The sequence below is a fragment of the Cyrtonyx montezumae genome, unplaced genomic scaffold, assembly GCF_038088225.1.
Source record: "Cyrtonyx montezumae isolate F1298 unplaced genomic scaffold, pur_monq_1.0 scaffold_19, whole genome shotgun sequence".
NCBI lineage: Eukaryota > Metazoa > Chordata > Aves > Galliformes > Odontophoridae > Cyrtonyx > Cyrtonyx montezumae.
In genome coordinates this window covers 4,930,875-4,947,843 of record NW_027071925.1, presented here as the reverse complement: position 1 = coordinate 4,947,843, position 16,969 = coordinate 4,930,875, and the positions used below count along the sequence as shown (strand labels likewise).

General features: G+C 58.9%; 2 protein-coding genes across 4 annotated transcripts in view; both read left to right on the top strand.

Moving 5' to 3' along the window:
- SLC38A10 (solute carrier family 38 member 10) overlaps positions 1 to 9,862 on the top strand; it is a 28,090-nt gene extending 18,228 nt beyond the window's left edge. Inside the window, exons 11-16 of the mRNA XM_065735363.1 lie at positions 92 to 248; positions 5,118 to 5,288; positions 5,535 to 5,993; positions 6,552 to 6,662; positions 8,137 to 8,352; positions 8,685 to 9,862. Coding sequence (XP_065591435.1) covers positions 92 to 248; positions 5,118 to 5,288; positions 5,535 to 5,993; positions 6,552 to 6,662; positions 8,137 to 8,352; positions 8,685 to 9,850 — 2,280 coding nt within the window. The 3' untranslated portion in view covers positions 9,851 to 9,862. The remainder of the gene's footprint in view (positions 1 to 91; positions 249 to 5,117; positions 5,289 to 5,534; positions 5,994 to 6,551; positions 6,663 to 8,136; positions 8,353 to 8,684) is intronic.
- A 2,959-nt stretch (positions 9,863 to 12,821) lies between these two features.
- On the top strand, positions 12,822 to 16,399 carry TEPSIN (TEPSIN adaptor related protein complex 4 accessory protein). 3 transcript variants are annotated; one of them, XM_065735338.1, is made up of 13 exons: positions 12,822 to 12,907; positions 13,063 to 13,135; positions 13,225 to 13,316; positions 13,402 to 13,495; positions 13,624 to 13,691; positions 13,812 to 13,890; positions 14,179 to 14,250; positions 14,357 to 14,563; positions 14,672 to 14,846; positions 15,099 to 15,212; positions 15,370 to 15,448; positions 15,577 to 15,711; positions 15,908 to 16,399. In XM_065735338.1, the coding sequence occupies exons 1-13, from the start codon at positions 12,866 to 12,868 to the stop codon at positions 16,397 to 16,399; spliced, it is 1,722 nt and encodes a 573-aa protein (XP_065591410.1). In that variant the 5' UTR covers positions 12,822 to 12,865. The 3 variants fall into 3 exon arrangements, with proteins under 3 accessions (XP_065591410.1, XP_065591409.1, XP_065591411.1); XM_065735337.1 differs by having other exon boundaries at positions 13,225 to 13,495; positions 13,583 to 13,691; XM_065735339.1 differs by lacking the exons at positions 13,063 to 13,135; positions 13,225 to 13,316 and having other exon boundaries at positions 12,851 to 12,907.
- The last annotated feature ends 570 nt before the right edge of the window (positions 16,400 to 16,969 follow it).

Here is a 16,969-nt window from a genome sequence, read left to right as displayed (position 1 = left end):
CTTTGGGTTGTTTGGAGACGTTGTTTGCATGCAGAATGCCACGCTGTGCTGTTTGCTTGGCTGTGCTAACGGGAGCTGCTGCCCATTGCAGATCATCCTGTGGATTGGCCTGGGAATGCTGATCATCAGCACCTACACCACCTTGTCTGCCACCGAGGACCCGCCGGTGAAGACCGAAGTGGTGGGCATGGATCACCTCGAGAGAGAGGAGGACAGGATTGACCAGGATGCTGACAAACTCCTCCCAGGTGTGTGGCTGCTTGAGTCGTGCTCCCAGCTCCGCCTGTGGTGAGCACTGGGTAATCTCCAGGCAGCTCCCTGCAGGTGTTCCCCAGGAAGGCTGTGCTTTCGGGAATGCTGGCTGGGAGATCCTGTAGTCCCTTTGGGAAGGACAGGCAGGGTGCAGGGTTAGGGGTTCCCTTGTGGAGCAGAGCATGGATATCCCCACGGGGTGACCAGCATGACATGAGGACAGCCTGGTGCTGGCTGACCGGGACTGCTCCCTGCATGCTGCCAGCACATAGTGCTCCTGTAACAAGCCATTCACTGTGCTCAAAGGTATGTAAATTTATGGACACTGAGCTTTTTTTTTTGTTTTTTTTTTTTTTTGCTTGTGAGGTTATAAATTTGGATTCAGATTTAGCTCTGACAAAGCCCTTGATTATGCCTCAGCTTTGTTTACGGGTCCACGTTATTTATTATTTGTTTACCATGGCCGTTGATGGAATTACGGCCGAACCTCCCTTCCCCAGCTGCAGGCTGGCCTTGCAAGGCCACCACGAGCAGGTGTCTCCTGACCCCGTGCTGCCCCTCCTCTGTGCCTGCGTCCTGTTTCTTTATTTTATTTTTGCTCCGTTCTGCTCGAGCTTTTTGTTCTTTGGGGGCCTTGAAATATCCTCGCCGAGATTGAGAACGGAAGCGAAGAGAAGGGGCTGTCTCTTCTGGAGCTTATCCTCCCTCCTGGTGGTTGGCTGGGTTCCTGCTGAGCAGCTCTGAGCGTCTCCGACAGCGGTGCTGCCGCGATAACATTCACTCCTGGGTCGTTGTGTCCCTGGCAGCTGAGGGGTTTTCTGCCTCCGCGCTCACAGCTCACCCGGGACGCATACGCCTTCCCAGGCACTGTGCTGCCCGTGAACTCTGAGCAAAAGATGCTCTCAATCCCTTAATCGTGCACGCTCAGCAGGGCTGGGAGGAGGGATGCGATTGAATTCTTCCGTCTCGGTTAATTTTGGAGCAGTAATGGCCAAAGAACAGCTGCTCATTTCAGGAGGAGTCGGTAATGACACGCGTGCTTGTGGCTGGGAGGATAAAAGAAGCGCCATAAAAGACGGTGTCCACTGGAGCTGCTCGATCTCTTTGCCACTTCTTCCCCAAGTGAAGCACTGTGGGGAGCTGCGCTGTACCCACACTGCCCCGAGCTCGGCGGTGTCTGCACCGCCCGGGGCTTGCTGCTGCAGGGGATCACAACCACAGCCTGGCTGGCTTGGAAGGGACCTTAAAGATCGCTGAGCTCCAAAACCCATTCTGTGGGCTGCCCACCTGCAGGGAAGGGCAGCCACGCATCTCAGGGCAGCAGTGCCAGGGCCTCAGCACCTCCTGGGTGAAGAGTTCCCTCCCATATCTGGTGCCCGGTGCTGGGGACGCGCAGCTCTGTCCCCACGCGGGAGCCGTGGCCGTGTGCTGTCTGCGTGCTGCTGTCAGCGTGCAGGGGGAGCTTTATGGGCCCCTTTGATGTTGAGCAGCCCAGAACTGTGCAGACTTTCATTAAAGCCCTGCCCTGTGGGCCCTGGGATTATGAATATTAGAACATTGCCCTTTTATGTGAACACGTATTGACCGGCGAGCTCTGAATAGTGTTTTTACTAACGACACCCAAGTGCCCATTACAGCCCCAGCCTGTATTGCTTGAGGTTTACTGTCAGCAGCTCTTCGGGAAAGGTATAAAACCCCTTTCAGAAGCGTTGGGCTGCACCATGCGGCGTGTGCGGGGATGGTAAAAGGTTGCTAAGCTGCCTGTGGAAGCTCATGGAGGCAATTATCCATTAGGAGAAAAAGAAAAAAAAAGAGGAAAAAAAAAAAAGCTAATTAGGCAATTTCTCTCTGTATTTGAAAGCACCCTAGAGGGTCTCATGGGGCGGATTAAGATTTTGTAATATTTTTCAGCTCCTTACTCCGCTGCTGCTTCACTCTCTGCCTCTCTCCTTGTGCAACGCCGCTAACAAAGCCCTGATTCACGCCGTGACGCAACCCACCCCGCGTGTCCCGTGCCCCGTGGGTGCGGGTGGGACCGGGCTGCCGCTCGGATGCGTTGACCCCAAAAAGAGCCCATCCCGGTGCGGCTCTGCCTGCGGCGATGGCCGGGTTGTTTGCCCTGAACACATGCGAGCCGTGGATTATGCACAGCCCCTAATCGCTGTAGGAACAGCTTGGTGCTGCTGCAGCTCTCCCCGGTGCTTTGTGCGAGCGAGCTTTTAATAGTGCCTGTGACACAGAAAAAGGAACTATCAGCCTCCTGTAATTTGGGTTCGTTTTTACTGCTGGTGCGTCAGGAGACAACTGTGAACTAATTTCAGGGATGCCATTTGATAACCTTGTGAAATCTGGCACCGTTTCAGCCGCCGGGGGGGAGCTCTCGCGGGCGCCGCTTGGCCGGGGGTCGGTGCCCGGGGGCTGCTGTGCGCTCCCAGCTGTGCGGGGCGGCCCCGCTCCGTCCCTTCCCCCGGGTCTTAGTGGGCCCTAGGGCACTGGTTCGCTCCTATTTTCCACTTGCAAAACGAGGCTGCCCTGTTTTGCCGGGCTGGAGTTCAGGCAGGCTGGGCAGCACGTGGCACAGTGTCCCAGTGCTGGTATCACCGAGGGGTGCTGCTCCTCGTGCTGTCCCCAAGCAGGATGTGTACGGGACCCATGGGTGCAGGATCCACCACAGTCACTGCTGCGGTGGACGAGAACGCTGCGCAAACCACGTGAGGAGGGATTTAATACCTTTCTGGGACCGCTGCTCCCATCCGAAGCAGGAGCAGGGGGAAGGGAAGCTTTTAGGCTGCTAATCATGAAATTTTATTGCAGCCTGGAGAGGCTGCTGGCAAACCACAACACATCGGCGCGCACACGCGCTCACAAATCAGCTGCAGAAAGCCCCGTGGCCCCCCCGCGTCCGTGAGCACCGGAGCTGTGCTGCGGGTGAGCCCTGCGCGGGGCCGGGCGTGTTGCTGTAAGCCGAGGAGCTTTTATAGCCTCTCAGCCTTTGCCTGTAAAGTCCAACGCCGCTCATAAAACATTAAGAGGCGCAGCATTACTGTAACGCTCTCCAAAGGGACCTGAAGGGCGACTAGACAGTTAGAGTGATTATTACACATCCTGAGCAAAATTGTTCTCTGCAAACCACATACAGCCCCTTATAGATTTCCATGCAGCGTGAGAGGTCGTTAATTCACGCCCTGATGATGAACTTAATTTTGTTTCCTGCTGAGCAAATGACGGCTTAGAGGCAACTTTGTCTTATTATGGCATGGAGACTTTGGGTTTTGTTTGTGTTTTGTTTTTCTTTCTGCCTTTCCCCACATTGTTTTCAGAGTGTGGACCGTGGGAGCCCTCTCGTGATTTACGACGGAGCTGCTGCAGCTTCCACCTGCTGCAGCGTGCTGGGCATGGCACTGCGGGCTGCGGGCGCTGCGCCCGCTCTGCCTTAACTCCTCCACTTCCCCTTAGTGTGCACAGCTTCCTTCTCTCCCTAGATTTTCCTGTTTTGTTGTTTTTTTTCCCCTCAAACATCCCTTGTGTTATGGTGGCCGCCTTTGGTTGTGATTTCCTTCGTTTGCAGCGCTCTGTGCTGCTCTGATTTCATCCACAGCGCAGTTTTCTCCATACGCAGCCATCTCTGCTCCGTGAACCAATGAACGATGCTTCTCCTCCAGTACAGTCAATAACATTTTGCTGTGGGGCCAGGATTTCATTGGGAGCAGCACCGAGCACCTCCCTGCACAGCCCCACATCCTGCTGCTTCCCAGGGCACTCATCCAGCAGCGGGCACCTCTGTGCCCTCACTGTGGTCCTGCATGGAGCGTCCTGCCCCGACCACTGAGCCCTGGGGAGTCCCTCCATGGAGGCAGACCCTTGGGCAGAACACCCACGACCTTTCCTCCCACTCTCACTGCTGAACGTGGCCGGGGCCAAGGACTCCAGGTTTCTGGCTGAGCCCTGTGCACTTCTGGCACGGCTCCTTCTGGGCCAGGATTTGGCCTTTCTCTTCCCCAGCTTTGGGTAAGGCCCACGCAGCTGAAGTTGTGGCAATCACTTCTTTCCCATGAGTTCATCTTGTAATAAATCGCACCAGCCCTGTGGAGGGGGAGGAGAAAATTGAAAGATGTTTATAGAATTAATTCCCTAGAGGAAATCACATGGGGGAGGGCAAAGGGGAGGGGAGGGGGGGACGGAGGAGACTTGGGAATTTTTTTTTGTTACAGAAGACAATTTTATGTATTTTTTTCAGTTTGTCAGATGGAAAAAAAATCTGCAGTTCAACTTCAGCACTGGGAAACGATTCTGTTTCCTCCTCCACTTCTGTCCTCTGGAGCAGCACGCTCCGGGGTCCCAGCACCGTATCTCCCAACACTTCTGTCCTTCCCGCGGGTCCTTCCCCGCATCCCCTGGGGCTTTATCCTCGGGGTTGTTCCGCTGTGCTCCCCAGCACCTGCAGCACTCGGGGAACGGCAGGGCTGGGGAAATGCTCTAGCACCGAAATGAAAAGTGAATAGAATACACAACAAAACAGGCATGGAGTTGCTCTGCAGTGTGCTCCCACCTTGGGCGGGCGCTGGGGGCTGTGCTGCCCCCCCCCGCTCCCCATGTCTCAGATGCTCACAGCCCCGCAGCGGGCAGCCCAGGCGGATGCTACCATCTGGTGGCTCTTGCTCGCAGCAGCTCTGGCTCTGCACTGCTGCACTGGGGAAACGAGCAGCGAGCAGAACAAAGCCCCGGCCCCGCTTCTGTGGTGCTGGGGGAAATAGAGCTGCCGTGTGGAGCAGGGCTGCTGTGGGCATGGCAGTGCTGGGTGCTGTCGGGGTGCTTGTTGGCATGGCTGTGCGTGACCCCTTCCACTAACAGTGCTGCGTTTCCAGAGCAGAACCCGGCGGTGGAGGAGGCGGAGGATGATCGCCTTAAACCAAAGCTGCTGGATGAGAAGGAGGAGATGGAGCAGCCACAGATCAAAGTGCCCATGGAGGTACCCGAGAGAGATGAGGAGAGAGGAAAGGCAGAGGAGAAAGTGCAGCTGGACCGGCCCGACCAAGGTAAGGAAGGATGTGGGGAAAGGGTGTCAGTTTTGGGAGTGCTTCGGGTGAGGGTCCTGATCGCTGCTGGTTGCTTTGAGGGCTGAAGATGGTGTGCTACATGGTGCTCTTGGGGATTGTTATGAGAGCAGCATCTTGCTGAGGGAGCAAACGTGGGGGGCAGCGGGTACCCAGGCACGGCCACGCATGCTGTGAGCCCCCTGGCCTGGGGCGTCCAAGCCCTGACCCTGCTGCCATGTGTCCTAGGCATCGCCCTGCCCATGGGGGAGGCACATCGCCACGAGCCGCCCGTCCCACACGATGAGGTGGTGGTGGACATGGGGCGGGAGCGCGAGGACTCTGATGAGAACAAGCAGGCACTCGGAGGAGCTGAAGGGAACCCACCAAAGGCAGCACCGCCTGAGCTGCGTCCCCAGCAAGAGGCACAGGGGAAAGAAATGATCGCCGAGAACCAGGCACGGGGAGGGACTGAGAAACCTGTACAGAAGCTGAAGAACACCCCGGAGGTGAGCGTGCCGAAGGATGGGCGGCCCCCATACAAGGAACAGGAGCCAGGAGGAGCAGCACCAGACACCAAGGCTCGAGCTGCCGTGCCAGCTGGTGAGAAGAGTGCAGAGGCTGCAGGTGATGGGGAGAAAGCAAAGCTGCAGTTTCCCAGGAAGGCTGAGGAGGTGGTGAAGTCCCTGGAGAAGGAAGCAGACCCTGGTAAGCTCCCTCTGGGCGGCTCTGAGCAAATCCTCTGGTCCTGTAACATCCCCCCACTGATCGGGCGGTGTCCTTGCTCCATCCTCCAGCCCGGTGTTTCCTTCTAGTTCCACAAGATGAGCACGTGAGCATGCACGGCCCCTTCAGCAGCTGCTGGCAGAAAGGAGGAATCTGGTGGCTTTGACAGCTACTGTAATATCTGTCAAACAGTTGTTTGCCAGCCTGCTAAATGTCAGGTGCCGTGCTGTTCCTGCGTGTCTCCCAGCTCGCTGGGGATGCAGAGCTGGGAGATCTTGACAGGTAACACATTGCTAAGTGCCCGTCTGAAAGCGACTTAGAGCCATTTGTGCATTTTAATTGGCTGAGGTAGTTAGCACTGGCTCGCTGCCACGAGGCTATAAGATTGTTAAATATTTTTGCTTTTTATTACTTCCCTTGCAGTCATCAGGTTGAATGTAAACTGTGCTGGCACGGGCAGGGACAACGCCACACGTAGTCACTCTAGAGGACTGTGAGCTCCTCCCCGGTGCCAGTTCCTGTTGGTTTGTTCATCTGCAGGTGGGAAGCCAGAGCAGCCCCTCCCGGAGCACGTGGAGCCAGCACAGCCCCAGCAGCTGGAGCAGAGGGAGAGCAGGAACGGCGAGGACAGGCAAGCGGAGAACGCAGAGGGTGAGTGCAGGACGTGGGCTGCCAGTGCAGGATTCCTCTGCAGGATGAACTTGCCAGCACTGCCGGGGCTGGCTCTGCTGAGCACATAGCTTCGGGCCAGAGTCACCTCGGCGACGGCAGCAATTAGTGCCTGTCTGCAGCTGACGCCTCCGGCGGAGGTTGGCACGTTGGTGGAGGAGTCCCTGGCACGGCGAGGCCGTGAGTCACGGCTGCTCCCCGGCTTCCTGCTCCCGTGCCAGCAGTGCTGACTCGATCCCAGCGTCAGACCGTTTGATTCCTGCAAAACACGGGCAGAGCTGGGTGCCCTGCGGGGTGGGGAGCCCGGGGTGCCCCCTCTGTGGGGTCACACCCCCACCTGGCACCGCGCTGTGACCCCGGGGCTGCGCTGCCCTCGGCGGGGTGAGCCCGAGTGCTTTGCTTTTATGACTGTTGATGTTTTGCTGAAGAGCGCCAGTTAGAGCCCAACCCCAGTGCTGGCTGAGCTCTGCTTCCCGACATCAAAGGGGAGCTGGGAGGCAGCGCAGCCTTTGTTTGCGGGGAAGAGGTGTGCCACACAAACACAGCTCGGCGTGTTTGCCAAGCTCTTGGCCAGAAACGCTTTGATTTGGCGTTGAACCTTCGCCTGCTCTCAACCCGACCGTTCCCATGCTGCGCTGGGACCTGTGGGCTCGCAAGGGGGGGGTGGCAGAAATGCCTTCATTGTTTATTTTGAACAAAGTGCGAAAAATAAACAGGTCGTGAGGACTGGGCTGTGCTCGGAAAGGCCGTGCTCCCTCACAGCTCGATGCTGTGCAGCAGTGAGAGGGGAATTCCAGAGGCCCTGGGCTAATAGCGTTGTAATGTGAACTGGAAATACTTCTCCTTAATCACTTTGTGGGTGATTAGTGGGACACGGGGTGGGCGGTGTGCTGGAAGGGATTAACGTGAGCAGCATCCCGTTTTAATTTAGGTGGCGTTTTACAGGCTGTTAATTTTGACATTTATTTCCTTTGGGGTGTAATGGTTGAGAAACACCTTGAGTTTGGGGAAGAAGCTGCTGGCGAGTGCCACACACCCATGCTCTGCGGATGGGATATGGCCAGTGGCTCCTGAGAGGAGGGCAGCAGCAGCAGTGCAGCCCTTGGGACCACTCTGTGTTTTGTGGAGCTCTCAGCAAGTGGATCAACCTGACTCATTGCTGCTTGGCCCACTCTGCTTTGTGTAACACACTCTGTGGGGTCTTGCTGCTGGGCAGCAGTCCCTGTCCCAGCGTTTGGAGCTGCTGCCTGGCACTGTGCTTGCAGCCTGCCCTGGAGCTGCATGCAGGCTGCCAGCCCTCCTCTGCCCTCCTGCAGTGCCCACAGCCGGAGCTGTGCAGAGCGGTGGTGGCTTTTCCTGCTGGGGAGGGCTGGGGGCCAGCAGCATTTGCAGACCGGGACTTTCCTGCTGAGGAATTCCACTGCAGTGTCCGCAGTGCTGAGAGGTGAGTAGTGAGGATTTGAGGTCATTGGATTGTTTTCTTTGTTTCTAGGAGCAGAGCAGGCAAAACTGCTTGATCATGCCATGCTGCTGCAGGTGATCAAAGAACAGCAGGTGCAGCAGAAACAGCTACTTGACCAGCAGGCAAAGCTGCTGGCTGTGATTGAAGAGCAGCACAAGGAGATACACCAGCAAAGACAGGAGGAGGGAGGAGAGGAGAAGCTAAAACAAGGTAAGGAAACCACCAGGGAGTGTGAGCCCTCTGTGAGCTGGTCACTACTCAGAGCAGCTCCAAAATCAGGCTGGGAGAGATCCAGGTCCCTCCAGCACATGGCAAAATTCAGTCTGCAACAAGCCATTCCTGACTCTGTCTGACTGTGAGCTCCAAGGTGGGGAGCTCCCATGCAGAGATAATGCTTGTGCTCACATCTCACCCAGTTTCCCCACCTGGCTCTTGGTGATGATCTCATTCTTCAGTCCCATGTTGTGCAGAACATGGTGGGAGAAAGGAACCTATTGCTCTCTGTAAGAAAAAGGTTGTACATGTAAGTTTTTCTTCTGCAGAAATGCAACAGGAGCCTGCCGTGCCTCTCTCCAAGAATATGGAGGAAGAGAGCCTAGGAGCTAAGCAAGAAGCTGCTGCAAAGCCACTCGGTAAAGAACCACCAGAGCACCCTGTGCCAGATGCAGGCAGGCAGGCTGCTGAGTCAGCTGAGCAGCGCAGGGTGACAGCAGGAAGGCTGGAGGAGGCCGGGCACAGGCGTGAGATTCCTGGGGTTCCTCCCAAGGAGCGGAAGGTGCCACAACAGGAGATTGACAGAGCTGTTAGAAATGCCATGGAGAACTGGGATCCCCTCCACGGAGATGCCCAACGTGTTCCAGCAGCCAGAAACTACCTAGACAAGAAGCCCTTGGCTGAGGATGCAGGAGGAGGTCGTGAAGCCAAAGCTGGAAGAGACGTCCACGAGAATTCCCTGAAAGCTGTGGAAGCAGCTACAGTTCCTATCCAAAGAGAACAGCTGGGGGCTGCCAAAGTTCAGGGAGTAGCAGGAAAGAGTCTGGAAAGAGACTCGGGAATAGACCTTAAAGCCAAAGCAGTGAGTCAGGTGGAGCCCAAAGACCTGGCAGTTGCACTGGACTCCTTGAGTAAACTGAAGATGGCAGGGAGTGAGCAGCACCTACGGGAGCATCCGAGAGCTGCAGATGCTGAAGGGGCTGATAAACAGCAGCCGGCCTCGCGAGGGAACCTGGCCAGCAAAGGGCAGGGGAAGGAAGAGGATCCTCGGGAAAAGGTGGCGGATGTGGCCCAGGACCCTCAGGGAGAGCTCCAGGGCAGGCAGAGACACGTAGTTGGAGGGCTGGCAAATGGTGCTGAGAAGAAACCGGGCGCCGAGAACATTGCTGAGCAAAGGGTGGAGGAGGGAGCAGCCATCCCTGGGGACCAGAAGCAGGATCACGACGTCAAACCGAACCGGGACCTGAAACTGCAGGTGGACCTGGACCTGCGGCGGAGGAGACGGGACCTGCTGCCTCACGAGGAGGAGGAGGAGGAGGAAGAAGCTGCGCGGGGGGCGGGGGTCATCATCGGCCTCAACCCCCTTCCAGACGTGAAAGTGAACGACCTGCGCAGCGCTCTGGAGACGCGCTTGAACCAGGTGGCAGAGGGAGCGCAGCAGGTGGTCCGCAGCCGGCAGATCAGGCAGGTGGCAGAGGGAGGCGGCAGCGTGTGAGGAGGGGGCGGCTGCGGGGCGGGGGAGGCTGCAGTTCTGTGTCTGTTTGCTGCTCAGCAGTGCTCACCGAGCCAGCTGCGTGTTGTTGGATGCAGCGTGAGATCCGCGGGGACTCCCGGAGTCCCTGCAGGGTCAGACCTCCCCTGGGTGCCCGCAGGGGGCTGAGGAGGTGACAGCCCTGGAAGCGAAACTCCCGCTGTCCTCTGGCTTTCTGAGGCTGCCATTGAACTTGGTTCCCTGCTGGCTTTCAGGGGCTGTTTTCAACATTTTGTTCATATCGAATTGCCTTCTCCCTCCAGCTCTCAGCTCCCCTTTCAGAGCTGAGGTGTCTGTCTGTGAGGTTCCCCTGCCTGTTTGAGCTTCTCTGGGTTCCTCCACCCGCTCTGCTCTGGGCTGTGGGACAGGAGTCTGGGGCTGCAGAACTGGGGAGAGATGCCCAATTTTGTGAAGGGTTTCATTCTGGAAAAGCACCAAGGCAGACTGAGTCGAAGACAGCCTTAGCTAATTGCTTTGGTGTTTCTCTTGAAATGGGAGCTGTTAGTCTTGCATGTTTAGGAGATAGTTGTGGTTTAGGAACCTAGTTTAGTAGAAATGCTGCCTTAAACGGGCACAACCGCTGCTGTTGTGCTGCCTCTACTCCCAGGGATTTAATTGGTTGGCCACACACTTAGCAATAATGACGAGTTGTGCTCTCTCTTCACCCTCTCTGGATGCTCGCAGTCTCATCTCTGCTTTCAAGCTTGACTTCTCCAGTTCAAAGTGCATTTCAAAGCTCAACCCAGGGGCTGCAGACTGCCCCCCCTCTCCAGCTTGATTTTTCTACAAGAGGCAACTAATTTAGAAACAAAACACGTGGCTTAAAAGGGTGGACTCGAGGGGCTTGGCTCAAGTGTACCTACCTCTTCTCTGTAACTCGATGGAGCTGTTTGTTTTGTGTGTTCTTCCCAGCCTCATTCCATGCTGTGTTTCACATCCATAGACGCCAGTACTCTGCCCCCAAAAATGTATTTTATGAGCAAGAAAGGGAAGAGCTTTGGTTTATTGCAGGCTCCCAGACAGTGGTTCATCCCATTGTTTTTTATTTTTACATCCTGACTTGCGAATGTAAGAAATCAAATCCCAAAGCTCACACTAGAACGGCTGACATTTCCCAGCCTGGAGTCTACAGACCTCATCACTGTGGTGGTTTTTATATCAGTATCTCAGAAGTGTCTTTGGTAAACTAGCCTCGCTGAATTTGTGTCCAGTGGGACCTCCTGGAGCCAGAGACAATGCGTTACCAGCCCTGCAGGACTGCATTACTGTTCTGTAACGGGGCCTTGGCTGTGTCACTCCTGTCTGCTCCAGCAGCTGAAGAGTGCTGCGTGCCTGGGACCTGTGCCTGCTGCACGAAGGACGTCAGCTTAACCTCGAGTTTAAGCAGCACAGAGACACAGAGCGACAGCCACGACTCAGCCCCACTCCTTCCCCAGGACCTCCCACGCCACTTCTCCATGCGTCTCCTCGTGACTGCCGTAGCCTTAACCCTCAGGACTTCATTGTACAAGTGAGCTTCTCCATCACGCTGTCTTAAAGCACAAACCCGGGAGCCCCACAGCGCAGGGATCGGGCACGGTGACGGCTCCTGAGCACATAACATGAGAGTCTGCAGCGTGGCAGTGCGCTCTGTCATCCCCTGCAGCACTCAGCAGCCTTTCTAGAGGAGGAGGAGCCTTCCCTTCTCGCACCTTGCTGTGTGCTGGGTCCACCCCGGGCTCTCCCATCCCACAGCAAGGCAAGGATGTGCTCCAGCCCTGTGACGGCGATGTGGATTTGGTGGCTCTCCCATCCCGCAGCAGGATGAGGACGTGCTCCTGCCCTGTGCTGGTGCTGCGGATTTGTTGGCGTCGTCTCCATGAACGCAAAGGACCAAAGATGCTCTGACATTCCCCAGCAGCCCAGGAGGGACAGCGCAGTCCCTGCACGGCCTCTCCTTGCCTCGGATCGTTTGTACCGGGTCAGGAGGGACTGATGGGAGACTGAGCCGTGCGCATCAATAAAATAAGCTGAAGCATCTGTTGCCGATTTTAAGTTTTTAATAAACGGGCTGCGGGTCCCACACAGGCACTGCTGAGTGGGGGGAAAGGAGCCCGGGGCCATAACGTCGGCCCACCCAGAGCTCCTTCCCCCCGCGCTGCAGCTGCAGTCGCCGCTGTCACCTCTGTCACTTGGTCGCCGCCGCCTGCAGGGGGAACCGAGTGAGCGCTGCCGCCGGTCCTCGGCCCACCCGGACCCCCTCGGGGGCTGCACCCCCGGGCCTACCGCGCGGGCGAAGCACTCCTGCAAGGCCTGGAACTCCCGCACGCACGCGTCCCGCCGTAGCTCCGCGCTCCCAGCGGAGGCCGCGGCCACGCAACGCCCGTAGGCTGAGGCCTAAAGCGGGGAGAGGAAAGAACCGGGCTCACCGAGGCCTACCGAGGTCTGTGGGTCAGCGGGAATGCTCCGCCCGGCCCCACCTGCTCCCCGCAGCGCTCCAGCAGTGCGGGGAAGCGCCGCAGCCGCGCCCGAGCCCGGAGCCAAACGTCCCGGCCCGACATGGCCTCACCGCGCGGCCGCCGCCATGATGGCGGAAGAGCTGTCGGCCTCCCCGGGCGGCTCACCCACGTGCCCTCCTCCTCGGCGTCTTGATAGGAGGAACACTGCGTCTGTCAATGCTCTGCGTGCTCGGATTGGCTGGGGAGAGGCGCCGGCAGCGTGGACTGGTTGCGCGCAGCACCCTCCTCCCGACCAGCTTCTGATTGGTCGGATAGCCAGGGGTAGCTCTGATTGGCAAAGAGGACAGTTGTTTACTTCCCGTTTCCCGCCCCTTTGCTGCTGGCGTCAGCCTCGGAGGCCGCTTCCGCCCGGAGCTCCGCCCTTCCTGGCTGCTGACTGGCTGAGCCGGTGCGCCTTGCACTCTCATTGGTGCACCGCGTCTTCCGGGGGGCGGAACCCCGAGGCCGCACTGGGGCCGGGCAGGACCTGAGCCGGACTGTCATGGCGGTGCCGTTGCGGGACCGGTTGTGCTTCCTGAGCCGGGTACGGGACGTGCCGGGGCGATGGGAGGGGAGGGGGTGCTGCCTGGGCACGTGACGTCACTACTTTTCCCTTTTTGGGCGGGGGGTGGGGGGGGGGTGGGTGAGGTACCGTCGGGCCCTATGGCAGCGCTGGGCCCTCACCATTCCTACCCTCAGCTGCCGGTGCTGCTGCGCGGCACCGCGGATGAGGAGGGGCCGTGCCCCGGGTTCGTGCTGGAGGAGATCAGCAGTATCCTTTGTGGGGGGCTGGGGTCGGGCGGGTGTGGTGGAGAGCGGGCCTGGTGACGGTGAGAGATCCATCCCTAACGCACGGCCCAGAGATCTCTCGTGAGTCGGCAGGCAGCAGCCATTGCCTGCTGGAGTTCCTGCTGGGCCGCCTGCGTGGTGGCTCCTGCCACGTCAAGCTGAAGGTATGGCATTGCTGCGGGCTGGGGGCAGTGGCGGAGCTGAGGAGTGGACACCTCATGCTAATCTTGGACCCCCAACCCCCGTCAGGTGCTGAAGATCCTGCAGCACACGTGTGCCCAGGGCTCGCCCCAGTTCCTCCTGCAGCTGAGGAGGAATGCTGCCTTCATTCGGGAGGCTGCGGGTAATGGGGTCAGGAGTAGGGCAGGGAGGAGCTTTGTGGGCTGTTGTTATGGCTCTATGGAACAGCCTGCACAGCTTCTGTGTTAAGGCTGTGTTCAGCCCCAGCCTGCCCATCCTCATGCCTTGCAGCATTCACTGGGCCCCCAGACCCCCTCCACGGCAACAGCTTAAACCAGAAGGTCCGGGCTGCTGCACAGGTGAGTGCTGGGCCCGTTACCTCTGTGCCTGGGCACTGCTGTGGAGGCTGGAGCAGCTCCCACTCTCTGTGCCCACTGCTCCCCAGTTCTCCGTGCTCAAGCTTCTCTCTCTCCTGGCAGGACTTGACCAGTGTTCTCTTCTCGGATGCTGTGCTCCCAACAGCTGCTGCACTGCCTGCCCATCCCCTGCCTCCTGCAGGTAAATGCGGACTGTGCTGTACCCCCAGCTCAAGTGCCTTGCTGTGGTCTGGTCCCCTGTTGCTTTTTGCTGGTGCCTGGAGCAGGCTGGAAGTATTGCGCTGGATGGAGAATGGTACCTAGGGCTACAGAGGGACAGGCTGCCATAAGTGTTCCCTTCAAGTGCTCTGGCTCCCAGCTCCTCCAGGCAGTTCCAAAGGCTCTGCTGTGCTTTCTGGGGGAGGAACAGTAGTGAGGGGAGACACAAAATGCCTCTGCTCTTTCTGACTGTGCCTCATACCTCTCCTAGGCATGGGTTCCAAATCCAGCCCCTGCAGCTCCATGCAAGGATTTGGCTTCAGCAGCGAGAGAGGCAGCCCTGGTAAGTGCCATCTGCGACCCTTGCTGGGCATTGCCCTCCCCCACAACGGGTGCTGCCCTCTGGAGCCCTTGGGCCAGGCTCTCAGCTTCCCAAAGCTCTTTCCCAGCCTCAGCAGGTGAAGCCCTGCTCAGCACCATCCAGCGAGCAGCTGAAGCAGTGGCCAACGCTGTGCTTCCCTCCCCGGCGGGTCCCCGATCTCACTGTGGGGAGCTCCATGAGGACACCTACCAGCCCGTGACAGCTCCTTCTCCTGCCAGGAGCTTGGCCAGCTCCACCAACCCACCAGCAGCCACTGCAGCTCACAGTGCCCGAGGTGTGTCCCCCAGTGCCTGAGCTGCCCACCCCACTGCATTTTGGGGTGATTTGGTCTCCTCCTGGGGCCAGTATGACACTCCTTGGTTTGTTGTTGCTGTTCCTGCAGTGAGCCACCAGCCAGGGCTGGCAGGGGGTGGCTGGGAGGAGGCGGACAGCGGGCACAGCTCCCAGAACTCCTCGCAGGAGAATGGTGACTTGAGCCGCACGTCGGACACTTACAGCAAGTCAGGCAGTGACAGCCACTCTGGGGCCAGCCGGGAGCTGGTGAGCGGGGCCGAGAGGTGAGAACAGGAGCAAGGTGTGCTTCTGTTGCTCTGAGTTCTTTTGAGATGGTTTCTCCATCTGCATAGTGCCCTTTTTTTTTCCATACTGTATATATTTTCTGTTTTCTGGAGCTGATGGGTTCTGTTCTTCTGAGAGCATTTGTCTTCCTGGCCTGGGCAGCCCTCAGCCGGATGGAGCTGAGTCTGCAGGGACACTGCATGCACAGGAGGGAGCAGGGCTGTCCCCATCACTGTGCTTTCCCTGTGCAGGGTGGATGCTGACAGCCTGGGTGATTGCCTGCGGGAGGTGAGCCTGGTGTCGGCACTGACCCAGGGCGCCAGGGTCTTCCTGACCAGGGAGGAGGCACAGCACTTCCTCAAGGAGTAAGTGCCTGTGTTGGACGTTCCCCAGGAGTGTGAATGTCTGTGGGTGTGGGCTTGGTGTGGCAGCGTGAGGCCCACTTGCTCTTCTGGCCCTAGTTGCAAGGCCAGAGTGCTTGTGGGGTGCTGCATGTGTCCATAACCGCTGTCCCTGTGCCAGGTGTGGGCTGCTGAACTGCGAGGTGGTGCTGGAGCTGCTCAGTCGGGCCCTGGAGGACCCCAGCGACAGTGTCCGTATGGTGAGTGCCTGCAGGGCTGCTGCTGTTTGCATCTGCCGTGGGGGGCTGCAGGCTCACAGGAGAAGCAGCTCTGCTGAGTTTAGAGATTTTGGTACCTGCCACCCTGCTCAGCTCTCTCCTCCCTGCAGCGATCCATGAGTGCCATCTCATCCCTCATGTGCTCCGACCTGCTGGCTCTGGACCAGATCTTCGCAGGGACACGACAGCACCTGCAGCAGCTCAGCCAAGGCAGCCCCGGCCCTGTGGCCAACCGAGCAACCAAGGTGACTGCTGGGACATCCCCGTGGCTCCTCCCCAGCTTGCCGTGCTCTCGGGGCTTGATACCCTGTCCCTTTGGGGCCCCCTTGCTGCTCTCCTGGGCGGCAGCGGGCACTGATGCCCAGGTTGAGTCCTTGGGAGGAGGTGCTGGGGCCAAGCTGCTCATACTGCCACAACTGTGCCCCGTTTTGCCTCTCCCAGATCCTGCGGCAGTTCGAGGCTCTGTGCAGAGGCCGCCCATCCCCCAAAACCTCACACCCACACTCAGCTCCATCTACCCTCGCCGAGGGCTCAGCTCCATGCACTGGGGACCTGCTGACAGACATCCCACCCCTGCCCTGTGAGAGCATCCTCCAGCCCCTGAGTGCACCCGCGCTCCCCAGCACCACACCGGTGGTCGGAGCAGAGCCGGGATTGGAAGCGGAGCCCTTGGAGCAGCCCGGCCCCACAGCGGTGCCTGACCCACACGGACAGGAGGCAGCCAGCAGGTTGGTGGGGGACGTGAGCACGATGGCAGTGCCATCCTGCAGCCTGTCCCTGTTTGCTGGCATGGAGCTGGTGGCACTGCCAGGCACAGCTCTCGCCCCACGCTCACCACCCGTGGAGCCACGGACATTGCCTCAGCCCCAGGATGATGCTGTGCCCGACCAGATCGACACAGAGCCCTCAGCCTTCTCCTTCCTCAATGCATAGCTGCTCCCGGGCTCCTGCGGGGCTCAGTGTGGGCTTCTCACAAGCGAGCAGCCCTACAGAGGGCAATGGGGCTGTGCCTGGGCGCTGCCGAGGAGCTGTAGGGTACGAAATGGGGCCGGTGGCAGAGCTTCAAGGAGACTGTCACCGCCTCCCCGCCCTGGGAAGGGAGGTGGTCCGACCCGTGGGGCTCCACGCTGCGGGTCCCCGCGCTGCCGGGACCGGGGAAGGTCCTGAGCCGGGAGCAGTCAGAGCTGTAGGGGTCGCGCTGCGGTCATGCTGGTAGGGCCGCAGCCGGAAAGCACCAATAAACCTGAGCCCGGATGGGACCTGCGGCTGCCTCCGAGTGCTTGCTGGGCCTCGGCCCTCACCGTCCCGGGACCCGCACCCGGAGCACCGCGCGCGGCGCCGGACCTCGCAGACCCCCGCGTCCCTCCCAGGCTCCGCCCCCTTCTTCGTTACAACCAATCCCGCTGCCTGCTCCGCCCCGCATGGCTCCTCCCATCCTCCCTCTGACCGACGACCTCCCCATCCAATGGCGCGGGCCCCGCCCCCTCGCGCTGACCAATGAGG